The 25986-nt window shown below is 59.9% G+C and overlaps 1 protein-coding gene across 9 annotated transcripts in view; it reads right to left on the minus strand.

The window, feature by feature from the left end:
* Positions 1 to 224: 224 nt before the first annotated feature.
* The window catches only part of Bcl2l11 (BCL2 like 11), a 34795-nt gene continuing 9033 nt past the window's right edge, over positions 225 to 25986 (minus strand). For 4 of the 9 annotated variants that reach the window (XM_047523304.1, XM_047523305.1, XM_047523303.1 and 1 more), the window contains 3 exons: positions 11523 to 11632; positions 1688 to 1749; positions 225 to 1417 (listed from right to left, as the gene is read on the minus strand). In XM_047523304.1, coding sequence (XP_047379260.1) covers positions 979 to 1417; positions 1688 to 1749; positions 11523 to 11632 — 611 coding nt within the window. In that variant the 3' untranslated portion in view covers positions 225 to 978. The remainder of the gene's footprint in view (positions 1418 to 1687; positions 1750 to 11522; positions 11633 to 25986) is intronic. The other 5 variants (XM_047523311.1, XM_047523307.1, XM_047523306.1 and 2 more) reach the window with 2 other exon arrangements.

A 25986-nucleotide genomic window follows, 5' to 3' on the forward strand; every position in this document is an offset into this window, starting at 1 on the left:
ATCACAGGGTTGGCAGCCCCACCCCGTCTGTGTCTTTCCTGGGTCTCCCCAGTCTTCCTGCTCTTGAAATGACTGACCAACCAGCCTCAGGTGCACTGCAATCCCAAGGGCCTGGAGGGGCAGGTACAGAGTGTGCGCCCCACAGAGGTGGCAGCCCGGGTGGCTCCGGATAGACCCCAGAAAATGGAAAAGCCATTTTCCATTTCCAGAAAATGGAAAAGCCAAGTTTCTGGAAGGCTCAAGGGACAGGCTGGACCCTGCCCCAGGGTACCGGTGAAGGCAGAACAAGCTGCCCTTCCAACGTGGGCTGAGAGGAGCAGGATCGGGGCAGGCGTCACACCCCAGGAGGATAGGGAGCCCCAGGTGTCTATGTGGACTCCCGGGAGGGGCCAGCAGGCAGGGCTGCAGCTGGGCTGGTGGCCATCAGCATGTGGCCCCCAAGGGCCGATGCCAAGTGTGCCTGTGGCCACGGCATGGCGCTCCCTCTTCAGAACACCCCGGGACAAGTCCCTGTGGGCCAGGGGACCCACGTGGCACGCCCCAGCTCGCCAGTCAGAGACCAGCGAAGGCGTGAGATGCCCGGTGACCACTCCTGCTATCGCGAGGACGTCCACCCCACGCCCACGCACCAGCACCCAGACCCCTGGAGCGGCCTCGCCGGGGAGCAGGAAGGACAGTCGGGAGCTGCCACGGAGGCCGCGGAGGCTAGGGAGGTAAACAGTGTGCAGGGCAGGAGGCGCCACGTGCGTGCCCCTGACCAGTTCCATTTCTTCACTTTTGGTATTAACAACAACTCAAAAAAGCTCAAAGACACAGCGGTGGGGGGAGCACCATCACAACCCTCCCTGTTAAAGACTTCTGTCTAGAATCTCTGAAAATAAACTAAGGCAGCCTTAGCACTAGCTGGCTCAGTTCCACGGCAGGGCGTGGGCGATCCTCTGAGATAGGGCATGGGCTCCACCTCTTAGTACAAAATCATCACAAGCTGGTTACAAAGTTTCCATCGCCTTTGTGAAAAAAACCTGCTCTTGCTCCAGGAGGTGGGAAGCCCGCGAGGAAACGCCCTTCTCCAGAGGATCGCGCTCCGGACCAGTTCCCGCGTCTCAAGGAATCCTCCCCATTTACATTCGCAGCGACTTCCAGCGGGCACGGCGCGGTGGACGGCAAGGTCAAGTCCACCGGACGCAGGGTCTTCTGTGCTGCCGCTGGCCGCCCTCCACGCTGGGGAAGCACTGGCTGCAGAGCAGGGGCTGCGGGCGTGGGCTGGGCTTGGCCCCGGCGGGAGCGAAGGGCCTGCGTGTGTCCGACCCGGGAGACTCTGTCAGTGCATCCTCCACACCAGGCGGATGATGTAACGCAACAGGCGCAAGATGACCATCGGGGGGTGGTCTTCTGCTTGGTAATTATTAAAAAGTACCTGAAACATAAAAGCAAAGCTTCTTAGTGTCCCTCTGGTCCAGGGGCGCCTGTGTTGAGTAGACCTCCCGCCCCTGTGGTCGCCGTGAAGCCCCTCCGAGTGCCTCATGGGACCACCCACCCCTGAGACTTGGGGGGGCGTGTCCAGGTCCTGCAGACATGACGTCCTGCATGCAGGGCAGGCGTGCCCAGGGACCGCCTGACCGCAGGACAGCAACCCAGCCAACAGCGTGTGGTGCTGGGGAAGCTGGGGGCCCCCAAGCATGCGCACCCTGCACACGCGTCCACGTCCCAGATGCCCTCCGCGGCGAATTTCTGGCAGCTGTGATCCATCTGAAAAATCAGTGATTTGGGGTCGTTTGCCCTAAGAAGCTAAGTGGAGCCGCCGATGGTGTGCCCTGGGGCCCCGCTGCCCGGGCGGCTTGCTGACCACACCAACTGCCCATGAGTCTCATGGTCACAGACGCCAGGCCAAGGTGGCCCACCTCCCACCCCCAGCCCAGGAGCAAAGAGCAAGCGAGGACAGAAGAAAGGCCACTTGCAGAGGAACCTGCAGATCACTTTCAGCCTCAGGCCGCTCGGGTCTTCAGGGCACCCACTGGGGGTCCGTCTACACGCAGGTGACTGTGAGGGGCAGGTGCAGAGCAGCCCGAGGTCAGTGCCAGGAGGGGCACCCTGGCTCACATTCAAGTCCTCCCCAGGGACCAGCCCCAGCAGACCCGCTGCCCTCCACAGCCCGGGGACGGAGCGCGGCCACGGCCAGGCTGAGCCGCACCCTCTCGGACCCGAGCAGGCCAAGCGCGTCCCCCTTCCCTCCCTGACAGGAGGGGAGGAAATCAGCCTCCTCTCAGCGGGGCCTGCAGACGCGCTCCGTGACCACAGCTGCGATTTTTATCGGCTTCGCACACAGATTGCTTTGTTTTGATTTAACTTTCAAAATCACGTTGCTTCTTCTGTGTGAGAATAATGTAGGGGAAGGTTGATTTCGGTGCAGACTGATATTAATGGGTTGAAAGAGGCTCATTCAAAATAAAACCACAACTTGCTAACGGGAAGCTGGCGCTCCCACAGGCTGAGCCACCCCCCGGGGCCTCTCAGAACTCCCTGGGGCCACCTTGTCTTCAGAGCGACCAGAGGATGGGCTGCCCACCCCGGGGACAGGCCACCCCGGGGACAGGCCCAACTGCTTGCGGCCGACAGGCTTCGGGTCCAAGTCCTGATGGCATCGGAGGAGAACCTTCTGCCATCCTCTGAGGGACAGGTGGAGGGCAGTGGCCGTGACCCTGGGTGCACGGTCGCATCACGAGAGGTGTCCAGAGACAACCAGGGAGGCCGAGGGGGGGGGCCAAGGACATTTTGGTGAGGCAGGCCCGGGCCCTGACCAGCGAGGGCTGCCTCCACGGCTCCTGCTGCCCCCCCAGGGACAAGCGAGCAAGTGGTTTTGGACGGAGGAAGCCATTAGCACGACTCAAGAGCAGTGCCAGCCCTGACGGCCCCCGACGGCGGCCCGGGCACGGCCCACGTGGCGGAGCTCACACACTGGCCTGCTGGCACTGGCTCGGGTGCCCACCAGAGCAACCTGGCTGGTTTGAGGATGAGGAGTGCAAAGCCGAGGACGGAAGCCGAGGTGGACAGCACTGGCACCGTGGGGTGGGGCCGCCAGTGAGATGCCTACACGGCAGGGTCGGCCCCGCAAGCTGCGCGCAAATGGCCTGGCGCGGGGCGGGACAGAGCAGCCGGCCAGTGCCCACCTGCGCCGTGCACTCGGCAGGGCTGACTCCGGCCCGTCCACGCCTGCCAAGCACACGTTTAGTCCCCTGGTAGTGGGCAGTGCGGCGTCGCTCTTGCCTTCTTAAAAGCATTTAAAACAAACCTCGAATGAGAACCAGGAAGAGACCCCATCGCCCTTCCCGACGCTTCTGGACGTCCCCTCTGAAGGCTGAGTCACGTCCCCAAATCCATGTCGCAGGCCAGAGCCTCAGCGTGACCGTAGGCACACAGGTGACTCCGGGAAGTCACAGGGCGGCCCAACCAGGGTTCCTCATAGAGACCGGGACGCAGGGACGACCCGTGAGGACACAGGGAGAGGCAGAGGGGCCTCAGGAGGAGCCTCGGGCTTCGGCCTCCAGACCCAGGAGAGCACAGGCTCTGCCGTGTGGCCACCGACGCAGGCACTGTCCCCGCAGCCCCACTGACCCCTGATCACCCCTCTACCTTCCCCTGGGATGGAAACACCCCTTCTGAGGTTGGAGGGACTGCTTTGGTCTAACTGTGAAAACACTGAGATCTACTACAGTGGCACGTTGGGGTGATGGGGTCACTTGAAGAAATGAACCTGCTCCCGGTGACCACGCGTGTGGCCGCATCCCACGTCCCCTCCCCGGCCCTGTGTGAGCTGGCTGATTTGGCCAAGTGACTCTCAGGCCGTCCCTGGAGCCCTGGGTGAGCCCTTCAATGACCTGAGGTGCACCGTCCCCCAGAAACCTGCTCCCCAGGCCCTGTGGCTCCCTGGACGAGGGGCTCGAGGGCCTGGCCCAAGGCCCTGGTCAGCGCAGGGTCATAAACAGGAAGCCACAAGGATGGCACAGGGCAAAAGGGAAGGCAGCAACCTCGGCCAGGAGGGTAGGGCAGCCAGGGCTGGTCCCCAGAGTGGAGGGACACTTGAGCTGGTTCCCAGGGGGTGGCCGCCTGCACAGCAGGACCGTCCTGCAGCCCCACCCTGAGAGGGCCTGTGGGCACAGCCAGGGCTGCAGGAGAGGACACCCAGCCCTGGGGCATGTGCCACCCTCAGGTCTAGCCACACCTTCTCCTCCCGCAGAGCAGCCCGCGTCCAGCAGCCGCTCCGCTCCCCGCCAGTCCTGCAGGCTGCCCGCCTGGGGTCAGAACCACTGCCCACTGCCATCGCTGAACGAAGTGGCTGGGCACCTGCACTGAGTCTTCAGGACACCCAGGGCCGGCAGCTCTCCTGCGCTGCAGGTGGCGGAGCGGGACGGGACGGGTGCCGGAGCCACCCTCCTTGCCACGGCGCCCACCACCGCGGACCCCCCCAGCTCCACAGGGAGGACACACGAGGCTGGCGTGCCAGGCCAGGCCAGAGTGCGGGCTGAGCCCGGAGGCCACGCTCCTCAGAGCAGCAGGAAGCCTTGCCTTAGCGGGAACACGGCCTCCGACCAAGCCCGAGCGAGAATGAAGCCCCCCGGGGACCTCGGCAAGACCACGCCCGCCACGCTGCGCTCCAGTGGCAGGGCCCAGACCCATGGGGCCAGATGCCAGAAAGCAGGAGACACTCCTGCGCTCAGCAGGCTGGAGGGGAAGCTCGGGAGACCCAGCAGCGCACAGCACAGTGAAAGTGACGTCCAAGAGACCAGAAGTGACAGCGGGAAGGGGAGGCTCACCCAAGAACCAGCGTGAGGCTGAGGCCAGAGTCACAGCCTAGGTACGTTCCCAGCAGTCAAGGGAACAAGGGAAACGTGACAGGATCTTCTTCTTGTGCCAAAGGGAGTGCGAGCCCGGATTCTGAGGCAAATGCAAAGCACATCAACACCCCGAGTTCAGAGGCAACCAACCCGTTTAAAACCCGCTTCTTATGCGACTTCGAGGTCCTGAACCTTGAATATATTTTTTTAAATATATTTATCTTGAAAAGTGTCAACATGTTACAGGGGACTGAGTTCTGGACTGTGAGACCAGGAGGGACTCGGATGTCCCTCTCAATGGTCTGTCCCCCAGGCTAGGATGAGTGTCCAGGAGCCTGAGAATGCGGGGACCTTCACAGCGTCTTCCAGGACAGGGCCGCACCACGTCCCTCCACCCACTCAGCACCCAGGGAGCAAACAGCACTGCACATGCAGAAAAGGGCAGCGCGAGGAGCCCTGCGGGCCCTCTCTCCACTTTCAGGCCGAGAACCCCAGTCCAGCATCGCCCCGATTTCAGGGCTGCTTCCACAATGGTGCGCAAAGACCAGGTCAGCTGAGACGGCACCACAGCTGGGGCAGGGCTGGGGGCCTGCTGGGTGCAGCGACTCCTCCAGAACCCAGGTGAGCACCCCCCAGCGCAGCTGAGGGGCCGGGGTGTCACACAGACACCGTGTTTCCACGAACCGAGCCGATTCTCTTTCCAACGCGCCGATTCTCTTTCCAACGCGTCGTTTAGAGAAACCGCTCTGGCTAAGGCCTGCTGCAGGACGGTCACTTCTGCAGCTCGCCTGGGGGCTCCTGTGCAGCGAGGCCTTTCTCTGCTCGGTGGTCTCAGCTCCCTGGACACCCCGGGCCAGGCCTGGCTGGAGGACTAGGCTCCTACCACCCCACACCAGCTCTGCAGGACCTGAGCCTGGCCTTACAGCTCCCGGGAGGCCCTGGTGGGTGGGATATCCGACTCAGCAGGAACACACAGTTCTGAAAGCCCCAAGTGAGACGCAACACGCTCTAACCACAACCAACCCTCCCGGCTGCGGCTCAGTTGGCCCGGGTCCAGCAGGAGATGAGTGAGACGCTCCTTCCCTGTGTCTGCAGGGGCGCCAAGTCTCGCCATGTGAATCTCCGTCTCCTCCTCCACAGAGCAAGGAACAACCCCGGCACCTGCAGCTCCCCAGGGCCATGCTCAGGGCTGTGGCCACACGGGCTGGTGCCCTGCAGGTGAGCACCTGCCCGTCCAGACCCGCAGCCTGGTGCTACGCACAGCCGCCTCCACAGCCCGGCGCCCGTGTCCCCACACCCACCTGCTTCCAAGCAGCTGCAGAGCTGAGAGGGACGGGGGCAGGTGCCGGCATCGCCCTTTCTAAAGGCTGGAGCCCAAGAAGCGCTCAGTGTGACAGAAGGCGGTGATGACAAGGGACCACCGAGTGTTCCAGGTCTCAATGTTCCCCTTGAACCTGCACACAAAGCAAGGGGGCGTGCCAGGCTCGAGGTCCCACCCCGTCCCTGAGCCTCCCGGGAGCGGAGCTTCCTGTCAGAGCCAGCCTTCAGGAAGGCGGGGGCGAGCCCTGCTGAAACCATCGGGGCAGGGTCTTCCCGGCGCCCGCCTCGGGAGCCCACGTGCTCTCCACCGTCCTGCCACTGCCGGTGGCAGAGAAGAGCCAGGCCCACGACGGGGGAAGGTCCCCCAACTCCACGGCCAGTCGCCAACCCGGCGCTGTCACCGGTGAGCGGCCGCCCGCTAGGGAAAACGCAGGCCAGCTCCACGCTCCCAGGGAGGCCGAGCCTGGACAGCAGCCCGTCCGGGACAGCGACGGGAAGCAGCCGTTCCATCGGAGCGCGCCGCCTGAGAAGCACACCTCTGGCCTGTGAGGCGTGGCTCCCGAGCAAGCTCCACGGGCCTCGCCCCTGCGCCTGACTCGGGCCACCACTCCTGAAGGCGTGAGTCCCACGGCACAGGGGGCTTCGGGCAGAGAGACCCCCGTACTCCAGGCTCGCACGGTCCCAGGGAGCTCTCACGCGCTGACACGCCAATTAAACTTGTGTCGTCAAACTAGATGGCGGGCCACTTTCCCTGGGGCCACACCTGGGCTACGCGCACCTCAAACCACCCCTGCCGGCGTACGGCCTGGACGGGCCAGCAGGCGGTGTGAACCAAGGCCTGGTGCTTCTGTGATCAGACCCCAGAGGGCCTCCACTCACTGCCCCCTCTACGGAGCTCATCGTCACATAGACGTCCACTGTGGCCCACTGTCCCCACATCACTGCTGACAGCAGTCTCCCTGAGCAGGGACTCTGCCAGACAACCTGGCTATGAGACACTGACAAAGTCACAGGGGACTTGGGCACAGTATCACATGCCTATGATCCCAGCAGCCGGGGAGGCTGAGGCAGGACGATTGAGAGTTCAAAGCCAGTCTCAGCAACTTAGTGAGGCCCTAAAGCAATTAGGGAGACTAAAAAACTGCTGGGGATGTGGCTGAGTAGCTAAGCACCCCTGGATTCAATCCCTGGTACTGGAGAAAAAGAACCACCAGGCAAACCACAGAGAGGGAGCGGGTGAACGAGAACTGTCCTTCAAGAAATGTCACTGTCACAAGAGAATAAGGCAGGGCCCCAAACTAGCCAAGCCAGGAGACACAGAAAGCCAACGTACGGTCCTAGAATGGGTCCTGGCCATAAAGCACCCTCTTATTGGGGCGGGGCTGGGCTAAACACGACGTGGTCGGGACTCCTGCTCAAGCCCACAGACCAGACGCCAGCACTTCCTGACTGCCGGTCACACTCTGCTCTCACTCGCAGGAAACGTCTGAGAAAGGGGGACGCAGCACCACCACCCAGGACATTCAAGCAGCCTGTCGGCAGGTCCAAAGGGCTCTCCCGCCCCCTTTTATTGGTACCCAGGCTTGAACCCGGGGGGCTTAACTACTCGGCCACATGCCTGGCCCTTTTTATTTTTTGAGAGCTGCTGAGGCTGGCTTTGAACTTGCCATCCTTCTGCCCAGTCTCCCGAGTCACCTTTCTTGTGACAGTGATCAAGTCTGAAATTACTTAAAAAAATTGAACATTGTCCCAAATCCACATGGTGTGGAGCCCAAGCAAAGCTCTGACCGGCAAGCTCTGCACGGGGTCACCTGAGGCTCCTGGGGCCAGAGGGAAGGGAAGGCGCTGGACACAGCTCACCTGTGCTTGGCCTCCACCTGCAGGGGTTCAGCCTCACAGCTGAGTCTCCCATGTCCCACCTCCCTGTGAGCGGCCTGAATGCTCACCCCTAGGGCCACCCTGCACCTCTCCTACAGGAGAGCGGAGGACATCTCGCCGGGCTTTGCAAGGCCAACACCTGAGAAAAGGCACTGTCCCGGCACCACTCAGACAGACCCCAGGTGCGTAAGGAGGCCAAGGCCTGCAAGAAGGCAGGCGGCGCAGAGGCCAGGGCACCCCAGTGGGGACGGCAGTCCAGCCGCCTCCGCTTCCTCCTGCTGTCTGGCCGACCTTCAGCAATGGCCCACGGTGCGACGGCAGACAATGGCTGTTCTCCGTCTGACAGCTATCACCACGGCCAGCTGTGGCCCAGGGTCACTGTGTCACTATGCAGTTTCAGAGGCTGGTGCTTTGAACTGGCTATTCATAAAATCTGGAGGACGAACTAGCCTTTCTTTAAAAAAAAAAAAACAGAATCAGGTTAAATCCAGAACCTCTCCCTACCGTTCACTCCACCCCAGTGCAAGTTCTTCCTCGGTGACTGGTGACTGCAGCACAGCGGGGTATAAGGAAGACATGCAAAGTGCGTGCACAGCACCAAGATCCCGCACAGCGCCAAGATCCTGCGCAGCGCCAACATCCCGGGCAGCGCCAACATCCCGCACGCACAGCGCCAAAGCCCAACGTAAAGTCGCTTCAGGAAAAGCAGGGAGGACAGGCCCCACCTTGGGGACACAGCCCCTCCACGCTGGTGCATCAGACTGCAGAGCCCTGGGAGGGGAGGTGGGCGCCCACAGCAGACGCTGCTGCTGCCTCCTTGGTGCCAGGTGACAAGGACAACCCTGCCTCATGCCACACACTGCAGTGACTTGCCACCGACAGCCTTTGCGAGGATGGCCACGGCTTCACTGAGGCCCCGTCACCGACCCCCACGGTCCCCAGGAGGAGCACCAGCCAGGCCCTGCCCGGCAGCCTCCAGAGAGCCCCAGAGAGGCACTGCCCCGACACACGGCCCGGCAGCCCCGGCTCTGCCCAGCCGCAGGAACCGGAGCTTCACCGCCTGTGGGTGTCCAGAGCCCCCAGGAGAGCAAGGACCTCCAGGCCACCGGGCCAGCGCCTCGTCCCTCAGCGGCCACTCCCAGGGGACACCAGCAAGCCCCTGTAAGACAGGGAAGGGGACAGGCCCTGCACGGCTGGTTCACTGCCTGGCTCAGAGGTGACTCCGCGCCCAACAGGAACGGCTGACGCAACCCGGGGTCGGGACTGGAGCAGCTCTGGAAAGGACCACTTCCCTCTCTCCTCAGCCGAGGACCAGCTGACTCACACGGACGGCCGCCCACACACAGCACCAGTCCCTCCAGAGGCCAGCGGAGCTGGACGGAGCTCAACCTCAGCGGCCAGGTACAAGCCAGACCGACCACGCAGAAGACGAACTGCCACTTCGGATGCCGGCGAGTCGGCCCTGCTGTGTGAGGTGACCCACCAGCCACGCGCTGGGCGCCAGAGGGCACCACGTGGGGACGCACCGCGACCCACGCGCACAGAGGCACACCCCAGGGCAGGGCAGGAGGAGGGCCCGGCGACAGGCGGAGCGGCCTCTGCGGGTCCCAGAAGCTGGGCGGCATCATGGCAGTGACCAGGGCCAGTAGCGGGGACACCGCTGGCTGGTTACGGAGGGCGGTGTGGCAAGGCCCCTGAGTGTGGCTGGGAGGGGAGCTTCTGAAAAGCACCCAGACGGAACAAAAGGTGCAGGAAGAGAAGCTGGGAGAGAAGCGGCAGGACGAGGACCTACAGAAGGCGCAGGAAGAGGGGCTGGGGGAGAAGCGGCAGGACGAGGAGGACCTACAGAAGGCGCAGGAAGAGGGGCTGGGAGAGAAGCGGCAGGACGAGGAGGACCTACAGAAGGTGCAGGAAGAGGGGCTGGGGGAGAAGCGGCAGGACGAGGACCTACAGAAGGCACAGGAAGAGGGGCTGGGGGAGAAGCGGCAGGACGAGGACCTACAGAAGGCGCAGGAAGAGGGGCTGGGGGAGAAGCGGCAGGACGAGGAGGACCTACAGAAGGTGCAGGAAGAGGGGCTGCGGGAGAAGCGGCAGGACGAGGACCTACAGAAGGCACAGGAAGAGGGGCTGGGGGAGAAGCGGCAGGACGAGGACCTACAGAAGGCGCAGGAAGAGGGGCTGGGGGAGAAGCGGCAGGACGAGGAGGACCTACAGAAGGTGCAGGAAGAGGGGCTGCGGGAGAAGCGGCAGGACGAGGACCTACAGAAGGTGCAGGAAGAGGGGCTGGGGGAGAAGCGGCAGGACGAGGACCTACAGAAGGTGCAGGAAGAGGGGCTGCGGGAGAAGCGACAGGATGAGGAGGACCTACAGAAGGCACAGGAAGAGGGGCTGCGGGAGAAGCGACAGGACGAGGAGGACCTACAGAAGGCGCAGGAAGAGGGGCTGGGAGAGAAGCGGCAGGACGAGGACCTACAGAAGGCGCAGGAAGAGGGGCTGGGAGAGAAGCGGCAGGACGAGGAGGACCTGAGCACTTCCCACAGGCACCATCCGCCAGATTCGGGGTGACTGATGGCGCCTTCACCAGCCACCCGGGGAGCTGCTGGCTCCCAGTCACCTCCACCCCAGGTGCACCGGGTGGCCAAACGTGAGGAGGGTCCACACTGTCACCCGCACGGTCACCCACACGCCACCAGGCAACCAAAACCTACTTCAGGAACACATGTCTACGGAAGGCACGCGGCCCGTGTTTCCCCCTCCCCCTTTTTTTGTGATCAAGAATACACCTCAAAACCTAATGGCAGCCGGCTTTCCTTGTTTAGTCTGCACACCCCAAACTCCAGGCCCCTGGTTAATGGCTTCTCCATACGTTTCAACAAATGAGCCAGGTGTGGTGGCACATGCCCGCACGCCCAGAGATGCTGGAGGCGGAGGCAGGAGGATCGCAAGTTCGAGGCCAGACTCAGCAACTCAGGGAGACTCTGTCTCAAAATAATAAAAAAGGCTGGGAGTACGGCTCAGTGGTAAGCGCCCTGGTTTCAATCCCCAGTACCAATAAGTAAATAAATAAAAACAGTAAACAAACGTGCAAGGACAGCACAGGGGCCAGAAGGACAACGCTTCCTGCCATGACGGGCCTCTGCAGGCCACAGGGGCCTTCAGATGGCCCTGTTCCCCAGGCCAGGCCACCACGGTGCGCATCCAAAGAGCCACACCACAGGCAGCAGCAGAGTCTGTGCCGGGAGTCTAGCTGCTGCTCGGGGGCTGTGCGAGGCCCACGGCCTTCACCCTCACACCCACCCAGGCCTCACACCCTGTCCTGCATAAGGCTGGCAACTTAGTCCAGCCAAGGAGCGAGCGGCAAGCAGGACAGGAGAGCCAGCAGCAGGTGACCTGTGGGCCAGGCCCTCACTTCCAGAGCCGGGGGCCCTGCTCCATGCTCCTTTGGACCTGCAGGGCAGGGATGGGAGGGACAGGAGGGAGGGGAGGCCTTACCCGCCGCGGGTAGTACACGTTGAACTCGTCTCCGATCCGCCGCAGCTCCTGCGCGATCCAGATCTCCGGGCGCGTGTCTGCAGGTTCTGCCTGAGACTGCCGCATAGAGGCTGCAGGGGACAAGCAGAACAGGTCACGTGTGCACGGGCGGCCGGCCCCGCCCCGCCCAGGGCCCCGAGGCGCAGGACACGCCCAGCTGCATCACGCGTTCAAGATCCCGCAGCAAGGCTGCGACCTCTGCCGGGAATCACGCTGCGGCCCGAGCCCCGGGCGAAGCCCACAGAGGGCGCCCTGAAGTACGGCTGGGGAAGCCCTGCCCTGCAGGCCGCCCGTCCCAGCCCCGCGCACGCGCACGCGCGCACACACACGAGACACACACTTAAATATCAGGTATAAAAATATACTTAAACACCCTGAAAACAGACTGCAACACAAAATCGCTACGTCGGCAGGATAGCCATTTTGATCTTGACTCAAGGTAAAATTCCCAGGAATGTCAAATACCACCCAAGAACCCTGACCCTGACCCTGACCCTGACCCTGACGGCTCAACACTGAGGAGCTGACACCCACGGGGAGGCCGCGTGTAGGCCTAATGCAAAGGTGCTCTGAAAGCAGAAGGCGGAGGGCCTTCCTCTGTCACTAACATTCACACCCAGCACCGTCATCCGCTGGCTAACGTGACCATCAAGCCCGGGGCAGTTGAAGGTGGAGGATGGAAATGGGAGCCGCCCATGGCCGCGTCTTGGGAAGATGGTCTCCTCCTGCCGGCTCAGAGGTGGCTCAGTGACAGGTGTGGAGGACAGAGGCTCCAGGAGGCCACTGGCAGCCCACAGCCAACTCTGCCCCTCAGCACAAAAAGGAGCACACTGCACTTCCACATCCAGGCATGCAAGGTCGATTCCAGGACGTCACAGACACGGGTCACAAACGGACACTGCTTCCCAGGCTACAGAAGATGTGAAGGCCGGAGCCTTAAAGAGCTTTTCCAGTTCCTGAAATTCCGGCCCCACCTTCTCTGTGCCAGAGCCCCAGCTGTGTACACTCACCCAGGATCCCACAAAGAGGGGCGCTTAGGAGAGGCAGCCCCCGAGTCCTCTGTGAGGAGGCCACAGGCCAGAGCCCCTCAGTTACCCGCACTCTCGGACGAGCCAGAGGAGGAAGCTGCTGGGAAGCCCTGAGGGGACACCAAGGCCCAGGGTGTGGGGACAGGACAGGCGGGCCACGGCCCTGCACCCACGTCCAGCCACGAGAGCACTTACCCACCTTTACCCACAAAGTCCATTAAAACTAAATCCTGAGCAACTCACCTGGCAGAAGCCAAGCTCGCGAGTGCCTCGGGTGAAGAGGTGGCGGGTCCCACCACACACCAGCGTGACTCGGCCCCCGTCCGATCAGTCAAGCACGCGCAAGTTCACAGGTGCCGGGGAAGGAGGTGCAGAGGCTGAGCCTCTGCAGCCCCCGCCCGCCCCAGGGACACCCGCGGGCACGGCGCCAAAGCTGCCTTCCACCCTGTGACCATCACCAAGAGTGTCCGTGAAACAGGCCGCACAGGTCACAAGGTCATGGCGCGGTGAAGATGCTACCTGGTGTTCGCAGGTGGAGGGCTTCGCTGACTTAACGGTGTCCACGTGCTGCGGTTGTTCTGGGCGCAGGGACGGGAGGCCAAGCCCTGCTCCCGTGGAGCTGACCTGCCCAAGCTGAACACTGCGCTCCAGCTGGCCGCCAAGCGCCTCCGGACGAGGACGCTCGGGAGTGACTTTCAGGGTTCTTACAAGGCAGAGCAAAGACACCACCCTGCTGACCTCCCGCTGAATCTAACAGACCCACGTGCCGTTCAGAGGCTGCGTCTGGTTCACGCCTGGCTGGAAACTCAAAGCACCACCAAGGAACACACGCGTGCCAGAGGCCACCCATCAGGATGTGTGCCCAGCAAATGCTGGACCAAGCGGGAGGCCACTGCAGGCTCCTCAGGGGCCAAACTCAACTGGCTCATTTAAAGGTAAGTGCCGGCTGCTTCCTGGCAGAAAGGGATAAGCGGGTGGCTTCTTCCTCAGAAAGGAAAGTTCAGTGCCGTCAGTCAGCTCAACAAACACAGATGTCAACAGACCCACGTGGTCTGGCTCTGAGACCAGGAGGGCGCGAGTATCTGAGGGGCCCAGGGCTGCCACTCTGGTGAGCCATCCGGAGACCAGTCCCTGGAAACACTGCACAAAGGGTGGGAAATGAAGGGGACCCTGTGGGCCCTGATCTGCGTCTTCTGAGAGCCCTTAAGAGTTAGGAGAGGCCTGAGGCGGTGGCTCAGCGGTAGAGCGCTTGCCCGGCACGTGTGAGGCCCTGGGTTCCACCGTCAGCTCCACATAAAAACTAATAAAAGTGTCCATCCATAACTAAGAGCAAAACAAAACAAAACAAAAAAGGACTTAGGGGAATCGTATGAACCAAAGACGAAGGTCTGGTCAGACTTGGCACACTCTGCAATAGCTACGGTTTAGTAAGCGAGCCACTAACTGTACCGAAGTGTGACTTTGAGAAGTTGTCACAGAGTAGTGAGTCACAGTGTAACTCGCATTCTGTGGAGGCAATGAACCTGCCTGCGTTACTCTGACACAGCACCTGTCTTTTTTTTTAGTACCGTGGACTGAACCCAGGACCTGGTGCACCGGAGGTCGCACCCACCAGAGCTACCCCGCCCCAGGTCCTCTTTATTTCTTGAGTCTTGAACTTGTGATCCTCCTGCTCCGCCTCATGAGCAGCTGGGATGACAGGTGTGGCCACGGTACCCGGACACCACTTGTCTCTGTGAAGAACAGGTTTGGTTTCATTCAGTTTTGGTGATGGTGGGGAGGAGCCCGCGGCCCTGAGAGCCCCGAGCCCGCGCTCTATCCCCCGCAGTCTGCTTTCTGAGAAGCAAATACGGTTCTTATTTCCTGACTCTCTTGAACCTAAAATCACGAAGGCCACATCCTGAGGCAACCTGGCCGGGGGATCTCGGGGGTGGGCTGGTGACAAGGACACCTGTAAGACAACTCTGGGTTTGTTCAAGGCATCCTACCCACGACTCTAACCTGCTCACAACGCGCCACTCAAAGCACCTTCAGAGGTTATTTCTCAAGGGACGGAATATCTCCTTTGGGGAGGGAAGCCCTCCCCACACTCAGACATCGCTGGTGTGTCAGTGACCACCATGTTTGGTCACATGAGAACAGACCAGAGCAAGAGGATGGGTCTTGCTGACCACTGCCAGCCTGCTGGCCCTTCGGAGCCAAGGCCAGCGTTTTTATTCCCTTCAACACTGCTTGGCTCGGTTCTGTCCCATGGTCCCCAGAGCCGGGGCCACCACAGAGGCACAGAAACCCCGCGGCCAAAGGGTCTTCCAAAGGTGCGCCGTGGGGGTCAGAGCACAGCACGCTGGGAAACACATCCCTGGGCCCCACTGCTAGGGCTTGACACTCGGCTGGCCTCTGATGAAGACAATGTCCGTCCATGAGAAATGTAAAAATCAACCTCAAGTATGTCCTCTTGCTATCTGCAAGGTACCCGAGAACCACCAATAGGGATTCCTGGTTCAAAAAATGGCCCTTTCTCTGAAACCAAAGCCCTTGTCACTAAGTAGGAAGCTCGCAGAAGGTAACTGTGCACGTTCACGCAATCTTCAAGGGGAGATCTGCCGAGGCGCCTTCTCACCTCCAGGTCCCATAACCCTGGTGCTAAGACTCGAAAACAAAACCACAACAAAACACGGGGCTCCAGCACCGCAACCCGCAGCCCAAGCGTGGGGCCTCAGCCCCGGCCTGGGCCCAAGGGCACTTCCAGCCCCGGGTTCCCTCTCCTGAGGTGTGACTGCAGCCACCATTGGAATGCAAAGCGTGGGACTCAGGTGGCTTTGGCGAGTGTCAGGTCAGCTGAATTTCCATCTCAACTGGAAATAATTTTTTTCCTGAAATTCAGAAAACTCTGGTAGCAGCATTTCCCACGGTGAAACAGCGTGAGGCGTCATGGATCCACTTCCGACGCTGGCCGGGCAGGCGAGGGCAGGCGAGGGCAGGGCCCTTCCAATGCCAGAGGGCGTGGTCACCAAAGACACACCTACTCTGGACCGTCGGGGTTCAGCCACAGAGCTGTTTTCAAGCTCGTAACATAATTCAAGATCTTAAAAGCTCAGCAATTGAAGAAATTAATATCGTGGTTAAGTGGCTGACAGTGAAATCAGGCTGGAAAGGACTTTCTGCCGCGCGGCCAGCCGGGCAGGAAAACAGAAAACCGAGACTGTCGATTCAACATCCGACGCGCTGTGGCGCCAATTTCTCCAGAACGTCCCACAGCTTCTTCCACACTGGACGGACGGCAGGTGTTCAAAGGAGCTGAAGTCACCTCTGCTGCTCACTGCCACGCTTTCCCAACCCGGCGGCTCCGACGCACGTGTGCTGGGAAGGGCACCGAGGACAGGCGTGCATGCCAGGCACATCCACGGTGCAGACGGTCTGGAGCAGGGCTGGCAAAGGCCACCCTCCAGGGTCCATCCAGGCTGCTGGAGGTTCCAGAGCGGTGGAACCAGATGAAATTCAGAGGCCGTCTGCGGTCAGATCCGGCCAACGAGACTCAAGCTCTGGATTAACAGTCCACTCGGAACTGAGAAAGGGTTTCTTGGTGTCCAGACACGAAACGCACGACTGAAGAAACAGGCATTTATTTTAAACAGAGATCACACTCGGCCAGACAGGTGCCCACCCTGGGCCCTGGGCTGGAGAAGAAAGGCCCTGCTTCCAGACAGCTCGGCATCCATCTCTACTGCCCAGGGGTTCTGAGTGAAGCACTCGGCCACAGGGGACCTGAGACACAGGACTCCCACCAGCTCTGTACCCTGGGAGACGCAACGCTCCTCGGAGGAGGCGCGGCCTGCAGGAGGGCCTCTGAAGCTCAACCTTCTGGACGTTTGCTTCACTCAGGGCTGTTTGAGTGTCTCCAGAAACGCCTTCCTGGCTCAGAGCTGTCCACCGCGCACGGAGGAAGGAAGCAAGCGGCCAGGCTGCTGCAGTGGCCTGGCAAGTCCTCTGGCTCTCCCACGGCCGTCTTGTCCCTCTCCCTGTCAGCCACAGGCACTGGCCAGCTGCCCACGTTAATGCCAGGACCTCCTGTCTGAAACCTGCCACTGCTGTGGCTCTCAGGATCACCAGGCCAGACCAGTGTCTCCAACACCCACCGGTCCACTTCCCGCTCGCGGCTCTTCATTTCTTGATGACACCCCCCCCCCCCCGGGCCACAGGATGAAAGGCAAGCTGTCACAAAGAAGAAAGCGCGCGTGGGACCAGGACCAGAGCTCCCTCTGCCCGCCCTCTCCTGGTGCGCACCTGTGCCAAGCCTGGCTGGCTACTTCAACACCAGCTGCCAGGACAGGATGCCACAGTCAGGGTGCACCGGGCCAGCCGGAGGGCGACCGCTGGGCGGCCAGGAGCTAGGACTCGGCAGGTGCTCCCCTTGCAGCGACTCCCAGTGTGACTGTGGGAAGTGCCAGTCACCCTGGCTCTCGAGGGGGCCGTCTGGAAACCACTCAAGGGGCTTCTCCTGCCCGCCCGCAGCGGCCTCCAGGGGCACCTGACGCGGGCCGTGCTTCCATCCATTCCGCATCCACACAGGAGGCCTGGCTGGCTGGCCGCCCGAGCTGCCCCAACACACAGATGCGTCTACTGGAAGCCCAGGGCGTGGCAGGAGCACGCCCACATCCTGCCTCCAAGGACGTCCCTGCTCAACTTGTGACAGCTGATAATGCACCTGGCACCACGGGGAGCCCTGTGGGCAGCCTCTGCCATGGAGGCTGGGTCTCCCAGCCTCGCGCCCACGTGCAGGGCCAGGCGCCTCCTTCCCAGGGCTGCAGTCCTCCCTGGAGGACGCTGCACTACCACAGGGATCGAAGTGCGCCCGGAAGCCAAGCCGATCAATCGTGGTCCTGCCCCAGGCACGAGACAGTCCACGAGCCCTCTCGCCATCAGCCCTCCTATCAACAGCTGCGGCCACGAGCCCCCAGCCTGCGCTGAACCAGCTCCTTCCGGGTGCCCAGGAAGCCCGTCACCACTGTGCCCCACCGCCCCCATGCGCTCGGCCATCGCTGCCCGCAGCAGCCCAGAGCTGGTGTTCTGCGTTGGGCCTGGACGGGGCAGGGCCAGCACGCTCCCCGCCTCTGGACACCCACTCCATGTCTTCAGCCTCTGACGACACTCAGATTAAGAGGATGTGATCTTACTCGGAAAAGCGACGGCGACCTGCCAACTAAGTACAAAGGAAGCGCGGCCTGAACTTGCTTCTGCACAGACGTGAGCCCCAGGTCCCCTCTGCTGTCACAGCAGAGAGCTCCCACCTAGACCACGTCCTTCATCATGCACTCCGCCAAAACCAGACCCTGAGAAGAGCAGCTGCGGAGACTCCAGAGAGGACTCGACTCGCACACCCGTATGCACGCTGACTCACCACGGTGAGTCCTCAGGAAGCGGGTGTGGAGAGTCACCACCTTTCAGTGACCACACATTGCTTCTAGCCAAAGACCAGACCTCCAGGGAGCGGGGACGAGGATTGAAACCATGAGCAGGAATATGCCTGTCTCCAGAGGTAAGCGTGGCCTCTCGACAAGATTTCACGCCGGCAGCGACCAAAAGGTGACAGACAACGCCTCTTCTACTACATTCAGACGGTTTTCACATGACTGGGTCTTCATCCCAGGGATGGCAAAAACCAAGACGTGGGTCAAAAGCAAAAACAGATTCTCAAAAGCTGCCCACACGGCTGTTCACAGGCACACAGGGAAAAGTCCATCAACTGCAGTCACAGGTCAGAATTTATAATGGCCTCATATGAAGGAAGTACCCATTCCACCCAGGCAAGTGGCCATCAGCCACACACCATGGGGACAGACCTGAGGGTGGCGCCGCAGAAACCATTCGGAGATGGCGACTGCCTCTCCCTCCCCTTCCCCGCAGGGGACCAGACTCCCAACGCTGCACGTCACAAAGACGCCCACTGTGTTTGGATGGTTGACGGCTTCCACGTTTGTCCACGACACACGTCGGTCCCAGTGGAACTGACAGCTCCGGCCTCCGGGGCCCCTTCTAAGAGCACATCCAGGACAGGTGACGTCCCACCTCCAGGGACACAGGCTAACACATGCACCTTGACAACAGAAGAGACCTTCCAACATCCAGGACAGGTGACGTCCCACCTCCAGGGACACAGGCTAACACATGCTCCTTGACAACAGAAGAGACCTTCCAACATCCAGGACAGGTGACGTCCCACCTCCAGGGACACAGGCTAACACATGCTCCTTGACAACAGAAGAGACCTTCCAACATCCAGTACAGGTGACGTCCCACCTCCAGGGACACAGGCTAACACATGCTCCTTGACAACAGAAGAGACCTTCCAACAATGACACAAACATGCTTAAAAGTGAGATGAGGGACTGGTTTGTGAGCAGGGCCTGGGAGGCACGCGGGGCTGGCCCACCAGAATGGGGAGCCACGGTCTTGCTGCACCAGCCAGCGCGGCCCGAGTCGCCACCGGCTCCCGTGAGCAGGCCAGCCCCAGCCTGGTCCGCAGGATGTCAGGCTGTGCCAAGGACTTCTTGTCATTAAAGAAAAAGAAGAGTCAGCATGAGCACAGGCATGAGTGGGAGATATGCGACCTCGGTGCTCAGGGGTCCCTCCCGTCACCGCCACCCGTCAGGAGCCCACCTCCCCCTCCTCTGCCCTGGTGCCCTGGCCCCCCAGGCAGACACGCAGCTGGCCGGCCTTGGTGCCTCCTGCGTTCAGTCTAGGGAAAGCGACTGGGCCACCCCTTCTTAGACACCGCTGTGACACACAGGGGCCTGGGGCTGCTCCCCCTCAACGCAAGCCCACTCCCCACTACTCAACAGTCTCCAACACCCTCCTCACACTTCAGGGAGGACTACGGCTCCCAGGCAGGTGGAGGGACTTTCACCTACTAGAACCTTCCACCCAAACACTTCCTACCATACCATCGGCAGGAAAGAACACAAAGGTGACCTGGGCTGGGAACCGCACAGGCCTGAGAGAGAGCACACAGGCCTAGGGCAACCAGCACAGCCCTCTTGTCCCTCCATCAGGCAAGGGACACCTCCAACACTTGCAGCGTTAAGTGTGTGATCACACACAATTACATAATAAGAAATAACCACAGAATTAATAACACATCAGCTCCAGATTGTGGTTTCCAACCTATTTAATGCACCTGTGTCAATTTCACTGAAATATTCACGGGATCGAAAACGTGGGCCTTCATGGGCGAAATATCCTTTGGTTCTCTTTAGACGGACCAACGCTTTGCACCTGTTATGTGCCGACCTTTCTCTGAGGCTGGTAATTTGCCGTGACTAGCTGAGCTGAATTCATGCTCAAGGATAAGTAAAACTAAGGTCTAAGTTCTGTCCGGATCTAGAGTGTCATCCATCCAGAATTCATTTCTAGACGTCTGTGTTTGGAAATTTCTCGAGGAATCGAGAAACGGATGAATCGACAAGAAAAGAAACCACCTTTCACTGCTTTTTTGCAGCGCTGAGGACCAAACCCAGGGCCTGTGCACGGGGCAAGCACCTGGGCTCCACCTCCAGGCCCAAGAAACCTCTAGGTTCTTTCTCCAGCACCACCACTGATCGCGCAGGAAGGCCACCCGCGTGCTTCACCCCCACACCTTCACATACACATGCTGGTTAGAAAAACAGATGCTTCCTTCTTCAGACAAGTCCAGGCTGCTCATTAAGTATTCCACCAGTTGCTGATAATCAAATGTTTCAGGAACTGGAAGGGGAAGCACACTCCGGCCGGAATATAACACACTTTGGGGAGGAAGAAGAAAGGGCCCAAGGCTACTGAAGAGCTGAGGATCATTACGTTAGACCTGTTTCAATTCGACACTCCATCGCTCCTGGGCTGAAATGCCATCTTACTGCTTTAAACATCAGCTTCAAACCCATCTCCACCACCAAGGAACCGCAGCAAAGCCGGGTGAACCAGGCATCCCGGGCTGCCAGGGCAGGGCACCCGTGCCAGAGGCCCAGCTCAAGGACGGCTCTAAGACTGGACTTGGCTGAGACGCACCTCCAGGCTCTGGGGTGTTTCCTTGCTCTGAAACGCAGTCAGATGCCCACTCCTGAGCCTGCAGAGAGAGGGCCTTCAAGAGGCCAGTGCCCTCTGCAAGCTCAGGTGCGTGGCCCGTGCTCCTGCCTCCTGGTCCAGGGCGAGGCAGGAAGTGAGGAGGAAGCTGTGCCACCAGCAGCCCTTTCTCAGGACTTTCCTCAGCCTCTGTCCAACGAGACCAGCCCCACTGTAGGCCATGGAGCCGGCCCCTCACCCTCCATCCAACGAGCCCGGCCCCACTGCAGGCCACGGGGCTGGTCCGGGGCGGAGCTGAACACCGTGAGTGAGGCCCCACCACACCAGGGTCACCAACTCATTCCAGGTGGACCCTTAAACCAGGGAGGCTGCCACCAGGTAGGTGCTGTCTCTGCTCAGACGTAATCGCCCAAATTTAGGTGACCGATGACTGCTACTATTACTTCCTCAGTAAAGGAGTTTAAGTTATCTTGGGGGAAAAAGAGGGAAGCTGTTTAATAACTCTTATTCTGCCCAGGCACTGGGCATGGCTAACCCAATGAACAACCAGCGGCCCCTTAGAACTCGGAACGACGGGGGAAAGTTCTCTCTCTGCCTCGCACCTCAGCACGTCTCTCTCCACAAACCGTTTCGGAACTCTCGGCTGGAGCCGTCCCCAGTGGGGTCCAGGCCCACCCCAGTTCAGGCAGGGACTGGCGGGCGGCTTCCTGGTGCCTCTCCACAGCCCAATGACATGCCAATGAAACCAAGGTTCTCGGGGTGAGGTCCGAGTTCACCAACAGGTTAGGGGGTTCAGACCTCCCGCCCACCGCCCCAGCCTGGTTCCTACAAGAGATCTGCTCTGGGACCACAGTGATATGGGATATGGCGGCACTTCCAGATGCACGCACTGCCCTGTGAGCTCCTCATAGTCCTGACTGGACAGCTCTCCAGAGAACAGCTGAGAACCCTACAGAACAGCCACGCCTGTGACCCACCACGCTTGGGACAGCTCTCTAAGAAGCAGGGACAAACTACTACAGGGCTTCTGCCAGACACCGCTGTCCACCAGCCCTCAAGATGAGCACTAGGGTCCTCATGTGACAGGCGAGGAAAGAGCAGCTCAGACCGACAGCCCCCAGGACCGCTGGGACCCCACTGAGATGCAGGGGGAGGGTGGCCAGGGTGGTCCCCCTGACACGGGACGTTCCGCTTTGCTAAAATGAAAAGGCAGACCTCACAAGGAGTAAACGAGGGGACTCGCGTCCATCTGGAGCAGTTCCGGGGACAGGTCAGGAGCCTGATGTCACCTAGACGGAATCTTCACCAGTACAAGGAAAGCAACCAGGAGCCGGCATGCCCAGCGGGCTGCCCTGGTGTCACGTCCTGCGTTCCATCTGATGGTAAGTGCTCGTCATGACACAGGGGCATGGCAAGGACCCCGGGGCCCCAGCACACCACCCGTATTTCCTCCCCTGCATCACACGCGGACCTCTCCAACACCAAGCCAGGCCGGCGCCAACCGCCTGTCATCTCTTCCAACTTAACGCGGAGCCAGGAGCACTTCCCTGTGCCTTTCTTCTCTTCAGCACCGTGGGAGCCTCGGTCTGTCACAGGGAGGCAGAGGAGTCCGTCTCCCTCCCGTGAGGCCGTGAGGGCCTTGTGCCCGGCCTTCTGTGAGGCCCCTCCGCAGCCTTTCAGCATGGCTTCTTTCCTTCCTCTGTTGGTGGTACTGGGGACCAAACCCAGCAGCGCTTAAACACTGAGCCCCAGCCCCAGGCCCTTTAACTTTTACTCGGAGACAGGGTCTTGCTAAGTTGAGGAGGCTGGCCTTGAACTTGTCATTCTCCTGCTCGGCCTCCCAAATCACTGGGATTAAAGGTGTGCCACTGCATTTCCTGAAAGAGAGTGTGGGGTCCTTCCTCTGTGCCTGAGGGAGTCTGAGCGTGTGGGGAGGGCAGTCACCCAGGGTGGGACGCAGTCTGGGGGGACACTGGTCTGTGTCAACAGTGGTGGCACTTGAAGAGAGAAGGAAAGAGGCTTAGGGTCACGACCCCCAGCACAGACCCTGGCCACTGACCAAGAACCAGTACCACAGGACGAGGAACAGGCTGGGAGTGTCATGACCTGGGAAGGCCAGGAGGCCCAGGCTGGCCCAAAAACGAGGAACGAAGACGACCTGATCCTGGCCTGGGAGGTGGTGCCGGGGCTGGCAGAGGTAACCAACCGGAAGCCCTGTGCCAGCACGGGTAGGATGGCCACAGACCTGGGTGGAGGAGGCCAGGCACCGGGCAAGGCCTGCGACCTCCCACTTCACAGCAGGTCAGGTGGCAAGGCGCGGCGCTGCCCAGCCCAGCAGCAACTGCCCACGGTTCCCACAGACCAAGGGCCTCCTGCTCCTGCAGAACTCGGGGCTCTCTTAAGTGGAACCCCCGAGGCCCACAAAAAGACCCGGGCGCCCGGGCTCAGGAGGAAGGCTGAAAGCAGCAGAGCACACCCTGCGGACCCGCCCCGCGTCACACAGCAGGTGACGACAGACGCTGGTGATCATCTGGAAGCAGCAGCTAGATCGCTTTCCGATGTTAAAGTCTCTCTTGTCCAAGGGAGAGAGAAAACAAGGGCAGAAGAGGTGACTCTACACCCAAGTCTCTACTGTCTGCATGTTGGAGTCCCCCAACCCCCAGGGTGAAGATGGGGCCCTCACAGTGCAGAGTGCCCTGACAAGAGACCCCGGAGACCCTCGCACTTTCCTCTGCATATGGGGACACAGCCTGAAGGCTCCGTCCATGAACCGGGAAGAGGGACCCTCACCAGGCGTCAAATCTACTCTCATCTTGGACTCCCAGCCTCCGAACCGGGAGAAATAGGTTTGGCTGCTTATAAGCCTCTGGTCCAGAGTCGTCGTCCACGGGCAGGCTGAGTGGACCCCGGCCAGCGCGGCCACGAGCACTTCAGGAAGATGCAGAGTTCTAGTCCGCTCGGAGCTGGAGCCCCCACCCCCGTCCTCCCTCTCACCACTCAAAGCCCCCAGCTGCACAAGAGAAATCCACAGGGGAAGGAGGAGGACGCGGACCGTGGACGGCCGGGCCTCGCAACCTTCCACTGAGCCAGACGGGACTGCCCGATGGCACAGGGGGAGACGCTCCCAGGAAAGCCCATCCCCCCTGCCAAGGGCCAGGGAAGGGCGATGGCCAGCAGCCGGGGCACCCCACCCCACACTCCCACGGTGAGTGCTGCCCCGCTCACCCCAGGCTGGGGAAGCGGGTGCCCTGCAGAGCAACGCCCAGTCACTGCTGGGCAAGAGAGGACCTGGTGACCCTGCCGCCCTGCCAGAGTAGCAGTGCAACCGCGTGGCTAGCTATTCTCCATCCCCAGCCTGTGGAGGCAGTGGACGCTCCAGTTCCCCTGCCAGGGCAGCACCAGTGGAGGTCGCAAGCCAGGCCTCCACCCCCTGAGCAGGAAGGAGGGGCACCACACTACACATGCTGCATGGTGGGCAGTGGGCCCGCCACCCCCACCCCAGCCTCGGGATCCAGAGGGCACCCTGCAGACACTGAGCCTCCTCCCCCACCTGGCATGAGGAACACCCCACCCTCACAAGGAGGGAGAAGCAGGTGGCCGGAGGCAGGGCTAGGAGCAGGAGGCCAGAGGCAGGTGGCAAGGAGCAGAGGGAAACCAAGGAGGACTGAGGCTGCCCTCCACTGTCTCCCTGGCAGTCAGCAGAGGCTGGGGGAGCCCAGCTCACCCACCCAACCTGGACATGATAAGCAATGCGAATCGCACCTGGCTTATGCCAGGAAAGCCACAGCAGAGCCAAGGAGGAATCTGAACCCCTCGTCACTTGGCAGAGGCAGAAAGAAACCTTAGAATTAAAATAAACAGTTAAACATGATTTAACCAACTCATTGGCCAGGCTCAATAGTACAGTGGAAAGGACTCTAGAATCCATGAACAGGAGGCCAAATCAATAGAATTTACTCAATCTGAGAACAGAGAAAATAGATGGAAAAGAAATGATCAACAAAAGTACTAACACTGCTATCAGAGTTCCATGAGAAAGGGGGGGAACAAAGAAATATTCAAAGATATAACAGCTGAAAACTTCCCCACCCTGGCACAGAACCTAACACTGCAGATTTAACAAGAAGCTGAGCAACCCGCTGAGAGGTTAAAAACTAAGGATGGCAAGGATAATAAAACTTTGGAAAGACAAAAGATAAAGAAAAACCTTTAAGGCAGCCAGGCAGAAATAGCACATAACTCATGGGAGGCCACCCACTGGAAGGGCGGCAGATCTCCCACGCAAAACCAGAGAACAGCAGGAAGTGGCACTTCAGGTACTGAGAGGAAACTGCCAACTGCAAACCCGATCCCAAGAGAAAATGTCCAGAACGAAGGGGAAGTAAAGCTATTCTCAGGAGCAGGGGAACTCTGAGAATTTGCTGCAAGCAGCCTTATCATTGGAGTTCCTGAAACAGAAAGGAAATAATAACTGAAGGTTCAGAACTTCAGAAAGGAAAGAAGACTGGAAAGAGAAAAAAATAGGAGTAAAGATTATAAACTCTCTCCTGCTTGTAAGTTTCTTAAATTATTTAATGGCTGAAGCAAAAATCATAACACCCACTGTGCAGTGCTCCATGTGTTCAGGGGAACTCAGACAACATTATCTGCACAGCGGGGCAGGTAAAGGACCTAAAGGAAAGGAAGCTCTGCGCTGCAGCTGAAGTCACCACACAGATACTGGAGATTCGTGGTGTGCACACTGCGACCAAGAATGGCACCAACGAAACCAGACAACACAGATACTGGAGATTCGTGATGTGCACACTGCGACCAAGAATGGCACCAACGAAACCAGACAGAGCAATAGAGTAAACAACCAAAAACCACCATGAACATATATCATAATGGCAACTTAACAAAAAAAAAGATCTTTAAATAGTCCATAGTAAGGTTTAAGAAAATAAAAGAAGCAGAGGAAACAGAAAAGAAGTAATGAAGTGGCAGATGTATGTAATCACCTTAAATACAAATGTTTAAATGCACCATTTTAAAAAGTCAGATTTAACAATTTTACCTGAACAAATATATATAAAAACGTACTTCAAGTACAACGTATGTAGGATAAATGTGAAAGGATAAAAAAAAATTATACTGTGCAAATGCTAATACATTAATCTCTTAAAAAGCAGAATATCAAGGCAGACCCGTTGAGTACCAGACTAGGCAGACTTGGCAGCAACAGTAAAGGGCGCGGTCAACACCGAGCAGCACCGTAAGACACAGACAGCAAGCCCTGATGGACCTGAAAGGAGGACATGTCGACCACTACAGCTGGGGACTTCAACACCAAACTCTCGGTC

Source organism: Sciurus carolinensis, chromosome 13, assembly GCF_902686445.1.
Source record: "Sciurus carolinensis chromosome 13, mSciCar1.2, whole genome shotgun sequence".
NCBI classification, from domain to species: Eukaryota; Metazoa; Chordata; class Mammalia; order Rodentia; family Sciuridae; genus Sciurus; species Sciurus carolinensis.